Below are 13,263 nucleotides of genomic sequence, written 5' to 3' on the forward strand. Positions count from 1 at the left end.
TACATAATATTGGATGTGCTTCGACTAATTTAGCTAAATGATTAAATTATCGTTCAGATAGTTGTAAATTTAGTTAAAAGAAAATAATAGTAAGAGAAAAAAAAAGAGGAAAAAATTATTTCAAGTTTGAATGGCTATTACGGTCAATTTTATTACATTATCATTGAATAAACAAACATTTTAAACAAACAATTTTGACCATTCCTATATAAGCTTAAAAAATGTAATTATAACAAATATAAAGTAAAACCATTTTTTATACTAACAAACTTTTTATGTATTATAAAATAATAATATTGCTAATTATATACATATATGTGTATATAATTTACAACTTATTTTAACCCAATAAAATCTTTATAACTTTTAAATATTTGTGTTTGTGTATTAATAATTAATTGGTCATTAATAATAATTAGTATTAACAATAATAATAATAATAATAATAATAATGCAAATTATGCAGGTGTAATGTAAAATACAAAAAAAAAATAATAATAATTGTAAGAAAAGAGGAGGAGGAGAAGGGGAAAAATGATGAACGAATGAAGAATTGATTGGAAAGAAAAGGTAAGTAATGCGATGCGATCTATCATATCATTTGAGATACCATTGTTGATTTAGGCTATAATTGCATATCTCTCAGTTGATAGTATAGATAAATTATTGACATCTTTACCGCGGATTACGCTTCCTTTACTAATTATAAGTAATGCTCGTTAAGAATTAGTATTGTAGTAATAATAATAATAGTAGTAGTAGTAGACACGCATATACAGACATACACATACCACATAGCTATAACATACATGAATAGAGCCGATGATAGGGTGTTATCAGCAGCAAAACTATGGTTGCGATAGGAAGCAGGAAGAATGAGGTGATGACAGTGTTGGTGGTAGCCATATGGATGGTACATTTGCATATCGAATGTTCTCTTTCATTCTTTCCCTCTTCTTTCTTCATCTTTTTAACTTTTAATTGTATAGTTTAAATATTGACAGTAATAATAGTAACAGTAATAGTAATGATAATTGGGAAATGATTAATTTATGACTTTAATTATAAGTTGATAGTTTCACTTTTTTTGTAAAGGTTGGGGAAAAGGAAAAAAGTGTTTATAGTTAATAATGATAGTAATAATTATTATTGTAATTATTGTAATGATAATAATAGCGGAAATAATAATAAACAATTATATAATAAATAATAATAATAATGATAGTTAATTAATTATTTAAAATAGCAATGGTAATGATAATAATAGTAGTAATAATAATATAAACTAAATAACAATAAAAGTAATAATAGAAAGAAAGGGGATTGTGTGTGAGAAAAAAAAAAGTGAGATGAAACGAGGTGTGTTTTTTTTTTCTTTTGTATAAAATGCGAAAACTCTGACCGAGGATTACGGTAATGGAGGAAAGAGAATGAAAGAGAAGAGGTGAAGAGAGGAATAAATGAAAATTGATGAATTCCTTCCTAAGGAACGATGAGGGATGATGATGTGATCATTATGTGATCATCACAAATGAGACTTCTGGCATGTTTCTTCATCTCTTTTTTTTTTCGTATATGTCACTGCCATGCATTCATTATTTTCTCTCTTTCGTTTTCTTGTTTTCCTTCTTCTTTTGTTTCATTTTTGGTGTAAGTTAAATAGCTTCAAAGGCTAGCAAAAAAAAAGAGGAGGAGGGAGCTGCCAATAAATGATGAAAGAGAGGGAAGATGGAATAGTAGAAGAGAAGTAGAGGGAGGGAAAAGAAGCTTACGGGAGGAGAGGAGAGGGGGTAGAAAGACGTCATGCTCCGATGATGGACAGTACGGCTGAGATTGGAAAGACATATAGTTTTAACTGCTTTGGGAGAAATGGTGACCGTTTGGTTGAGTTGTGACCGACCTTTTGAGAAGTGCACGAAAGGGTGATAGCGAGGTACGTGTATTGCGTGTCCATGTCCGTATCCGTGTGTGTGTGTCTGTATGTGTGTGTGTGCATTTGTAAGGAGGGTGGGTTGGGCACAGTTTTCCTCCTCCCCTCGTTTTGTGTGCCCCCTCCCCTCTCCCCCTCTCCTTGCTTTCCCTCTGATAACGAGTTTAAGTTGGGGGGGTTGGATGGATGGATGGGTGGCGATAACGGAACGGAGTTGTGCCCATCAGTCGGTCGTCCCGAGAGAAGACATTACACCAAGTTGCTTGCCTCTCGCCTCGCCATCGTTCCCTCCGTGTGACGAGCGAACCCCCTCCTCCTCCTCCTCCCCTCTTGTGTGTCCTCTCTGCTGTCAACCTGCCCCCCTGTCCTCCCCCTCCACCTCCATCACCTCTCGATCATCATCAATCTGTAAATGGATCGGCCCATTGTTGTCAATTCGCTCCTCTGTTTTATTCACAATTACCGCCATAGCCTGTTACCGGAGCAATTAAAGGCGCTTCTCCACAATTACTTTTCAAAAAGCGCCCGATCAATGGCTCGTGCAACGCTTACCGAGCTTTTACCTTCCATATCATTACCGGAAATGGCTACGGCCACATATCCGGCAGACACAACTGATCCCGATGATCATGTTGATAACGACAGTGATCTGTTGTACTTGTACGACCGGATTACCGGTTCAGAACAGTCACCGGTATTTGTCGCCGCTGATCTGAATATCTTACCGCTTCAGCTAATTACCGACAAGGATGATTCGAAAAGTGAGCTGTTGCGAGAAATCCGCCAACTGAAACGGTTTATCCAGGATGCTCTCAACGGACGCGTTGATGAACCATCAATAAACCAAGCTGATAGGTATTTTTTCTCCTCTCTCCTCTTTTATACCTTATTCTTTACAAACGATTTTTTAAATTTTTAGATGAAATTATCATATTGCTAGAGACGCAATCACCCAATCTTCAAAATTAGATCTGTTTAACGGGCTACTTCTAATACTTGAACTTTTCATCTATTCATAAGCATATCTGTTTGCAAATTAAAATTGAAGTGTAATTGATAATTTTACAAATTTTCAACTTCTCTTCGAATTTTTCTCCTCATCAGATATTCATTTAATAATAAACATTTAATTTATTACAGTGGTGTACAAACAATATGTGAGAGACAGCCAGATTGTGACTTTCATGATCAATCATCATCTGGTTATTGTTTAACATCACCAAAATCAAGCTTCAAATCAGCCACCAATGCCTCTACATCATCACCAGAATTACCAGCATCAACAAGTTCAATAAGTAGTACACCATGTTCATCATTAATTCCAACAACGATGGCATCACCTGCTTCACCTTATCCGGAAAATAATCAAAGTATTATTGGTTTAAATAATAGTATGCTTGATAGTACACTTGCATTAAATGATAATGGTAGCCTAAGCAATGGTGGTAGTAATCAGGATAGTACGACCACTACCATAGCTAGCACCACCAATAATTATAATCGACGTAAACGTGATGGTAGTGGTAATCGTCTTGATGCTATGATTCGTAAATTAGCTAGTCGTCAAAAAGAAAAAGAAGCTGCTGCAGCTGCAATATTAGCTAATGGATCATCTGGTATATCCATGTGTTCCGGATTAATCACATCAACAATCTCATCATCATCATGCTCATCATCATCATCATCATCATTATTATTACCATTATCATCATCATCATTATCATCATCCATTACCATTACTACTACTACTGCAAGCTTAGTGGTACCACCGGAACAATTAACACCACCGGCTAAGGCTATTTGGCATACACAAATGATTGATCCGGTTGCATATGTCAGTATGCTTCGTACAATGTCCGGTGCTGCTGCTGCAGCGGCGGCGGTAACTGCTATTTCGTCACCCTCATCAATCTTTCCATCAATCAACAAAACGATGCAAAATGATCATCGGTAAGTTAAGTATTTTATCACACTTTACATTTCTCTGTTCCGGTTTTTACCTCTTTTTTCCTTCCCCTCTCTTCCTCTCTTCAACCATTTCAAGTATGAGAGAGAAAACAAAAAAAAAACTAACATTATTTAATATCTAAATGGTAATGGGTAATTTTAATTTTATGATTACGATTGTAATCATAATTATGATTATGAGAGATGATTATTCTTCTGTTAATCAATTCGCACACCATTCATTTCTTTCCGCTGTTTTTTTTTTTTTACCTTGTATTTCTGTGTTTTTCATTTTCTATTAATGGTCGTCGTCTTGACTCTTGTTTTTTTTCTGATCTTGACTACGATCCTTTTCCTCTGTCTCTCACTCTCTCTCTCTCTCTCTCCTTTCATGTTTTTCATCTTATGATTTATTTTTTTGTAATCCTAAAATTCTATATTTTGTATTTATAATTATTACTACTCATATTTCTTTTTTCTGAATGGAAATGTTAGTTGTTCCAATTTTTCTCACTTATAAAATTTAATTATTGCTTTTCCGCGAATTTTTCTAAGATATTTGAAAAAAAAAAAAGGACAGCAGAAGGATACGCTAAGTAACTAACGAATTATATGACATAAAATTCATTTTAATTAAATAATTTTTAACATAATGACTGATTTGTGCAATTTTTCATTATTATTATCATTATTATTATTATTATTATTATTATTATTATTATTACTTATTGTTATTACTACTATTATTATATTAATTATTACTCTGTGTGTTTTTGTTCTGCTGCAGAAAATATTTAAAGATTGTTTGCAGTTTCATTTTTCGCGATTAATGTGATTACCCTTGGGAGGAGCAGTAGCAGATTGTTTTAAAATTGAAAAGAAAAAAAAAAGAAAAAAAAGAAGAAATTCTAAGCAGCTCGTTCCGACCGCACGATTGTTCGTTTAATATCGCTTACCTTACAAAATGAACGGCCATTCCTATTTTGTGAAATTAAAATTTTCAATAATTTAATGAAGTTTACAAATTTTGTCCGTCTTTTGGTTCCTAATATTATTGCTACAGTATTTACATCTTTATTATTATTTTTATAATTGTAAATATCGCTATATATAGTTAATAGACTTACTACATCCTAACAACTCCATCATATAATTATTGATAAAACCATATTGTCATAGCAACTTTTTATTTTTATTCTTTTGTTATTTTTATTTTATCGTTTATCAGGTTATTAGCTAATTATCATTATCATTTCTTCTTATCAGTATCTGCTATTGTTATTTGTATAATACTGTTTTTTTTTTAAGAAAAAAGAAAAGATTGAAATAATGTAAAATATTTAGGAAAAGGTAGTGGTAGGAAGAAATTTATGAGAAAAAAATGTTTTAGCAAAAAAAATTAAATTAATTACTTGTATTCAATCAAAAATTCATTGTAGTAATAGAATATTTTAGAGAAACTATGGATTATATAATTACAAGAATAATTTAAATAGAAAAAAATGTAAGAGTTGAAATCACAAATGAATGATATAGGGAATACCAATGGTGGAGATAGAGGGATAATGAAGGGAAGAAAAAAAAAGAAAAAGAAAGAGAATTGATCTGAAAACTAGCTTATTCTCTTTTTTCCTCTCTCTCTTTCTCCCTCTCTTTCTTCTATGATATATTACAATATTGATGAAAGATATCATAAATTGATGATAGTCATCCTATAATTTAGTACGATTGCATTGACTTTTTCTGTCATTAATATTATAGTAATTTATTTGTACTATTTGTTGATTATAATATAATATCAACACAGTAATGACATTTATATATTATCATATTAATATTATAATTTCTTGTATACTAATTACTATCGTTATTTTCCTTATTTATACTAATACTACTGTCAACAATAATTATTAATATAATAATAATTAATTATTATTATTACTTATCACTTCTTTAATAAATATTTTACTGCTTTTATTAACATAATTAATTGCTACATTTATAGGAAGACTTATAAATTAGATTATTTATAATGCGCGAAACTACCGTAATTTACACTCAAAAATTCTATTAAAACTCATTTCGTCTGTGTATGTCTGTATATTGGTGAAAAGTTTTTGAAAAATGATGTTCCGACAACATTCCTGAAAATCCTGTTACATACCATATACCTCCTCTTCTTCCTTCACCTCCTCCTCCTCCTTCTCCTCTTGTTGCTCCTCTTCTTCATTCTCTACATCCTCATTCTCCTCCTCCTCTTCCTCATCCTTCTGTCCTCGTATTCTCTACGTCCTTTATTAGTTTTTTTTTTTTGTTACTACCGTAATTTCCTCCAAAAACTTTTGTAACAGAATGTCAATTTCCATTATTTCGAAATTGAATAACCTTCTTCCCCTTCTTTTTTTTGTAGTTTTTAAACAGTATTAGATAAAGTTTTCCATAACATCAATTTCAAAAAAATTTTCAGATTTCACTTCTCCTTATCAGTTTGTTATGTGTAATTTTTAACTCTAAGAGATATCAGTTTCATATTTCATCAAATCATTGTTGAAAATTTATAATTTACATATTGTTTCAAAATTCACTTTCTTTAAAAAAAAAAAATAAGGAAAAAGAAAAAGCGAAAGTTCGTGATTCGAATTGTAAATTCTATTCTGTTCAATATTTGGCTTTTTCTTTATTGAATTGGGAAGGTAATGGCGGAAGAGGACGATCATACTTTTAAATTTGGAAATGAAGCATTAGATGTTGAATGTTTAATTTGATTAAATTATCGTTTTTTCTTTTCAGCTATTCTACAATTTTAATCTCTTGAAATAATAGATTACCTGTCTTCAAATTATCTCTCTTCCTCTCTTATTTTACTTCAAAACATTTTATTTATCAGCTGTGAATTATTGGAATATTTTAATAAGCATACAGTCGATTAATTTTTAATTTCATAATATGATATAATTACTACTGAAAGTTACAAATTGATTTTTTCATTTTAATGGGAGGTAAATGAAATGCTAGAGAAGAAAGCGAAAACGAAAGAGATAGAGACTGGATGAATTTGTCTTAATTTATGATAATAATTTAAAAAAAGAAAGAGAAAAACGACGAAATCTCGCGGTTATTTTGTTAAATTCTTTTAAATTATCATTTCTGATTATTACTAAATTTAAGATGTCATTCTTGATCATTAACTGAGAATTTATTAGTTTTATGACCATAAATTTTGAGTATTTCTATTGAAACAAAATCACTTATACGTAATTTACTTAAATGTACTTCGTTCAATTTTACAATTCATTCCCTCCTATTTTCTTTTCTCTCTCTTCCTTCACACCACTCTTCTTCCAATTTTTTTCTTTCTTTTTTTAATAAAATGGATGGAAATAATGAATTAATGTATCTCATTTGCCGTAACTGAGGTGCAATTATTACATCATTCTGCAATATATCAGAAAAAGGATTTTTTTTTTTTTTTTGTATGTAGTATTTAGAATTATATTAAAACTTCCCTTTTTAAAAAGAAAAAAAATGAAAGAAAAAATTCTTCAAAACAATATTCTTTTAACGTAAAATGACAGAAATTTTTATTAAAAAAACGAAAAGAAACTAAAAAAATTTTGGCTTTTTTTTATTGCATTAAAATGTTAGACCGCATTATTTAAATGGTTATTTGTTTGAAATTAATTATAATTTCAAGAAGTAATAAAACTTCATCCTAGTTAAATTTTCACTTTTGTTTATTATTTTCCAATTCTCAGTAATGCCTTTATCAAATTTTCTCTCTGTCAGTTATGTAAAATAAAAATTGTTGTGAAGGAATTTTAATTTATAAAAATTTTACAAAATTAAATTTATTTTATTATACTTATGTATTTTACTCATCCCATCATATTACTTTTATTTGCATCTTACTTCTATTTCATGCATATTTGTAGCAAAATTATTTTATAAATCATTTATATACCATATATTTTATACTGCTGTAAAAAAAAGGAGGTAAAAAGAAGAAAAAGTTGAAGTTAAGAAAATGCGGGAAACAAATGAATGATAGAGTTATTACAGCACAAATCAAACATATTTGATAATGTTAGTCTGAGGAACTTTTGACCTTGTCATCTATCAGTTGATAAAGTGTTTAAAGAGAATAAATGGGGAAGTATCTTCATTTTTCAACCTGTTTGTTCATTAATTTCTTTTATACTTATATAAAATGTGCCTTCTTTTTCTTTCTATTCCCTTCTCTCTTTCTCTTTATATCCTCCCCATTCTCTCTGTCCCACTCATATTTTCATTCTTTCTTCCTCTGATTTCTTCTTTCCTTTTTTTTTTTTCAAAAAAATTAATGAATTATTATTTTTTTTTATATGTACTATAATTATGATTATTAAATAAACTTTTAAGAATTCAAAAAGTGAAATAATGAAATAAAATAATTATACTTCGGAGATTTTTTTTTCGAAAATTGATATTCAATTTTTTTTTTCTTTGCGATTATCAAAATAGAAAATAAGGTGTAATTACTACAAACTAATTATTAATTAATTATATTTGACAGTGTTGCTTAGTTGTAAAGTGTCAAATAATAAATAAGTTTAAATTGATAAAATCGACAATTAGCGAAAATAGTTAACTAGGCTAATGATCATTATATTGTATCATTCAGTGGTTAAGATCATAAATTTGGTGAAATTGTTGGACAACTAATGATTTTTATCAGTAATGTATTAGTGGTGCTTTTTTTTCTTTTCTTTCTGAAATGTCTGATTAATTAAGATGATAAAATTTTCTTTTCTCCGCATCATCTCATCCCTACGTTTTTCTTTTCCACTTAAAAAGTCCCAAGGTCATATCCGGTTAATAAATACGTTTGGCATTAATTTCGTTTAATTGACTTGATAATTGAGTGCTCTATATTCATTGGTCATTATTTGCACTTTAAAAAAGTATGAAATATAAAATTATATAAAGTTAATACTAATTTTTTTGTATATTAATCGAAAACTTAAATTTTTGGGTGGATTATTTTCGGTTTCTTTTAGATTATAAGTGATTTTAATATAAGAAAAATATCTTTGATTTGCGCTAGATAAATTATTGCTTTTTTTTAACTTGAAAATTAAATAGAGGAACGATTTTCACCTCTTTTTTTTTTTTTTTTTTTCAGTTCCAAGAACGATTCCGTAACGGAATTTGGTGATAGCTTAGAAGATGGAAGTATTGAATTGGCTGAAAAGAATTCAAATGAATCAAGTCCTTCACCAAGCGATTCATCCAATAATGTAGATGATACCATGTATACTGCTGCTGATCTCGGTTATTATCTTATATTAATTTTAATTTATTTGAAAATGCAAAAAGTATTAAATGAGAAAGGTAAAAAAAAAAAATGGATTTAAAAGTCTGAGAAGTCACATCCAATAGTTTTTCTACTCGAAAAAAAAAAAAAAAAATGTTTTTTCATGAATATTAAGTTTACACAATATTTCAGTCGAGTACGATTTTTTTTTTTTTTTTTTTGAACAGTTCAAAATTTGATTTCAGAAAAAAAAGAAATTTTAGAAAAACAATTTATATTAATTTGCCTGAAATGTAATTTCCATAGTTAATCTGTAAACATTGCTTGCATTAGTTTCTAATAATTCACAATTGTCTAAACCTTCAATAATTGATAATTTTAAATGTGGAGTTGTTCAGGAAGAATTTTCTTTTCTTTTCTTTTGCTATAGATTTCAAACTTTTTTTGTTACAAATTTCAAATTCCTTTTTTTTATTTTTAGCAGAGAAACCATTCACATGTGAACACACCAGTTGTCATAAGCGATTTGCAAATAAATTTTTATTGAAGAAGCATCAATTTATACATACTGGATTACGGCCTCATTGTTGTCCATTCTGTGGCAAAAGGTATCAGAAAGATTTTTTTGCCTCATTTTTTCTTTTTCTAAAAGTAAAATATACGGCAAAAGGTATCAGAAAGGTATGTATATATACTCATATGCTGAAACAAAGGTTAAAGTGGACGATATTTTCTGGCCATTCTAAGATTTCTAAAAATTTGATGTTAAATTTTCTGAAACTCCCAAAATATTCTAATATATCAATATATATCAATGTAATAACATACATGTGGAATAGTTTTTTTTTCTTTCTTTTTTTTTTTTTTTTTTTTGTGACATTTAGAAATAAATAAAACGTGAAATGACATAAAACTATAAAATCTTTTTATAGGACCGATATGTAAGTTAGCTTTGAATTTGATATATCAAATATTTTTTGACATTATTGTTCATCTTGTTACAACAGATTAATTGATATTCAAATTGGGTACTTTTTGCTTTTTGTTTACTTCAGGTTCAACAGAAAAGATAATTTATTACGCCATAAGAAAACACATATTGCTAATGCTTTGGTAAGTATTATTCTTTTTACTTTAACATGTATATATGCTTATATTCTTTTCTTTTTTTAATTAAATTAATTATTGGAAAATTATGATTATGGTATTTAGATATTCATGTTATGGTTGTCGTATACCAATAGTAATAGTAATACAAGTAGTAGCAATAATAGTGATAATAATAATAATTATTATTATTACTAATTTAATGAAATTACCTTTTTCAGTTGATTAATCAAGAAATTTCGTGCAATTTACTGTAACGGACTGTAATAGTTTAAAATAAAAAATATTAAAATAGGCTGTAAGTGTAATAGACTGCAATAAATTACTGTAATAGTTTATCATCATGTAGTTACTAGTAGTGAGCTTTGGTCATTACAACTTTCCCAAACTTTAATTATTATGATAAAATCAGATTATTTATGAATTATCAGTGAAAAAAAAAAGAGAAATGATGGAATATTTTATATATTTACATTTAAAAGTTTGTAAAATATTATTTCAACTTTTCTTTCTTGTTTTATCGTCCTGAAAAAAAATTTTTTTTTTTAAGAAGCATCTAATTGAAGGGTACGGACATAACAAGCGCATTAAGCAGCGATGATTTCTTGCTACGCTTGGGCGCTGATAAACCAACAATTAAGCTTGACAATGAGCAAGAAGAGGAGAGCGAAATTTGAAAATTTTGAGCGAAAAAAAAGAGAGTCACATGTGTTTATCATTGCTGAAAATAACTTCTTTTGGAGGGCACAGAGTTGTTTATCAGTTTAATTCAGTTCTATTTTCAGTTTCACGTTTGGAATTTTAATTAATTAATTTTTTTTTTCAAAATATTACTGCTCCATTTGTTTGCTGTTTAATCTTTTTTCATTTGTTCCGTTAGTTTCTGTTTTTTTTTTTTTTTTTTCATATTTAACATAAAAAAAAAAAAAAAAAAAAAAATGCTATATTTTGCTTGTACATTTTGTAATACGATAAAATTTTAAGGTTATAAAATGATTCGGTATTTTATTTTTTCTCTAATGTCGGAAATTTATTCAAATTTTCAGCTGTTATATAATAGATTATAAAATTTTAGGAATTCCTTTTTTCTTTTTTTTTTTTTTTTTACTATGGCGGGTATGTTTTAAATTTATTTTATATTAAGATATATCCCTGCAAAAAGTTTTTTTGCAGTGTAATTTTATTTTTTGCTGCTATTTCAACTATCATGTTGCCATTTCTATCAATTTGATAATCCATTGAAAATATGTGCCATTATCGCTTTTTCCGGAAGTTTTTTTCTGGAACATCCATTTTTTATTTTCATTTCTTGCAATTTCTATTACAAATTCAAATATTTTATTCAAACTTTGACTTCATTGATTTTTTTTTTTTGGAATTTTGTTACTAAATTGTTTCTTTTTCATTTATTTTTCTACCAGTTATTTGTTAGCACTGTTTTTCTATTTATTTTTATCAATAATTATTCATTATATTCTTTTTCCTCTTCTTCCCCTTCCATCCACAAGTAAAAGAAAAAAAAGTGCTTTCTGTAAAATGTGCCTTCTCTTTTCGTAGTGTTGCCATTATCACCGTTATGATATGATTATCTTCACTATCCTTATCCTATCACTACTGTCCAGTTAATCATCAGTACATGTCGAAAATAATGTGCCTTCGTCTGCGCTGGACGCTCAATTTGTCTTTTATTTTTTTTAAATTTTTTTCCCCTAAAATTATCAATTTATTTCTTGATAATCGAATTATTTCATCTCGGTTCAAACAATAATCCTTGTATCATTTTATTGGTATTTTATAGTTTTTTTTTTAAAAAAAATCTTCATATTATAAAAACGATTCTTATCTTTGTTTGTCTGTTTTTTCTTTTCCTTGCAGTCTTTTTCTCAGAATCTAAGCTCTACAAAACGAAAAGCCCACGAAGTGAGGTGGTTACTATAAAATGAAAGACTTTTCTTTTTCTTTTCTCGTTTTTTTTTTTAATTGAAGCAAACAAAAGTTAAAAATAATTTAGTTATTATTATGCGTATTAATTTTAATCAGAAATGCAAAATTTATAATTACATTATATGGATTTGAATATATATATTGAAGTCAAATATTTTTAGATGAAAATTTAAATTTAAAAGTTATTTTTTTAAAATGGGACAGTAAAAGAAAAGGCATGGTTTATATTAGATGAGCTTATGATTCTGAGAAATTTTTGGCGTAATACACCAAAGTTTGTCTTTTTTTCGTTTAAATATTTTTTTATTGTATTGGACAATTTTTTTCCGGAAAACTGTATATTATAATGGTGATGGAATCAGGAACGAGATTTTATGGCTTCTGCTTCATTTTAGTTGTGTATATGTGAATATAAATAAAGGTATGGGTAAAAGGCGTGGGTACAGGTGTAGGTATAGGTGTAGGTTTGTTTGCGTTTTTCATTGTGAACTGTGTGATATGGAACATTTTTATTTGTGCAAATTTGATAATGCCTTTTTTTTGCATTTGCCTATTTTCAAAGGAGGGTTTGAAATTTTCATTTCAATATGAGATGGCATTAAATTCCGTGTTATGCTGTTTAATGCAACTAGCTGATTCATTCCTTTTCCAACTATCTCTTTTCTTTCTCCTATTTTCATCTTTTTTTTGAAAAGATAATGGTTAATTGAAGGGTTTGAACACCGAACCTTCATTGATTATGAAAAGTCAGATAAAGATTTCTTTTTAATTTAAATGAATTTTTATTTATTACCAAAAATGGTAGGAAAAGAGGGAAGAAATCGGAAGAGAAAAGGAGGTAAAAAGAAAAGAGAAAGATAGGGAAATTTTAGTCATATTTATAGTTTTCTTTTTTTGATTAGAAAAATATCATTTATCATAAAAGTTCGGTAATTAATTGAAAGGGTTGGGAGAGGAAAAGGAAGAAAGAAGTTGTGAGGAGTGAATATTTTAGAGAAAAAAAAATGATAGTAAATAAATGGAGATTTTATTTGGAGAGAGG

The 13,263-nt window shown here is 28.2% G+C and overlaps 1 protein-coding gene across 1 annotated transcript; it reads left to right on the forward strand.

Moving 5' to 3' along the window:
• Positions 1-2,342: 2,342 nt before the first annotated feature.
• Bm10487 (putative zinc finger protein B0310.2 in chromosome X, putative) lies at positions 2,343-10,954 on the forward strand (the record flags this gene model as incomplete). Its single annotated transcript, XM_043074474.1, has 6 exons — positions 2,343-2,785; positions 3,071-3,880; positions 9,039-9,187; positions 9,652-9,778; positions 10,226-10,283; positions 10,844-10,954. The coding sequence occupies 6 exons, from the start codon at positions 2,343-2,345 to the stop codon at positions 10,952-10,954; spliced, it is 1,698 nt and encodes a 565-aa protein (XP_042930408.1).
• Between the last annotated feature and the right edge of the window lie 2,309 nt (positions 10,955-13,263).

Source organism: Brugia malayi, assembly GCF_000002995.4.
Source record: "Brugia malayi strain FR3 genome assembly, contig: Bm_v4_ChrX_scaffold_001, whole genome shotgun sequence".
Classification (NCBI taxonomy): Eukaryota; Metazoa; Nematoda; class Chromadorea; order Rhabditida; family Onchocercidae; genus Brugia; species Brugia malayi.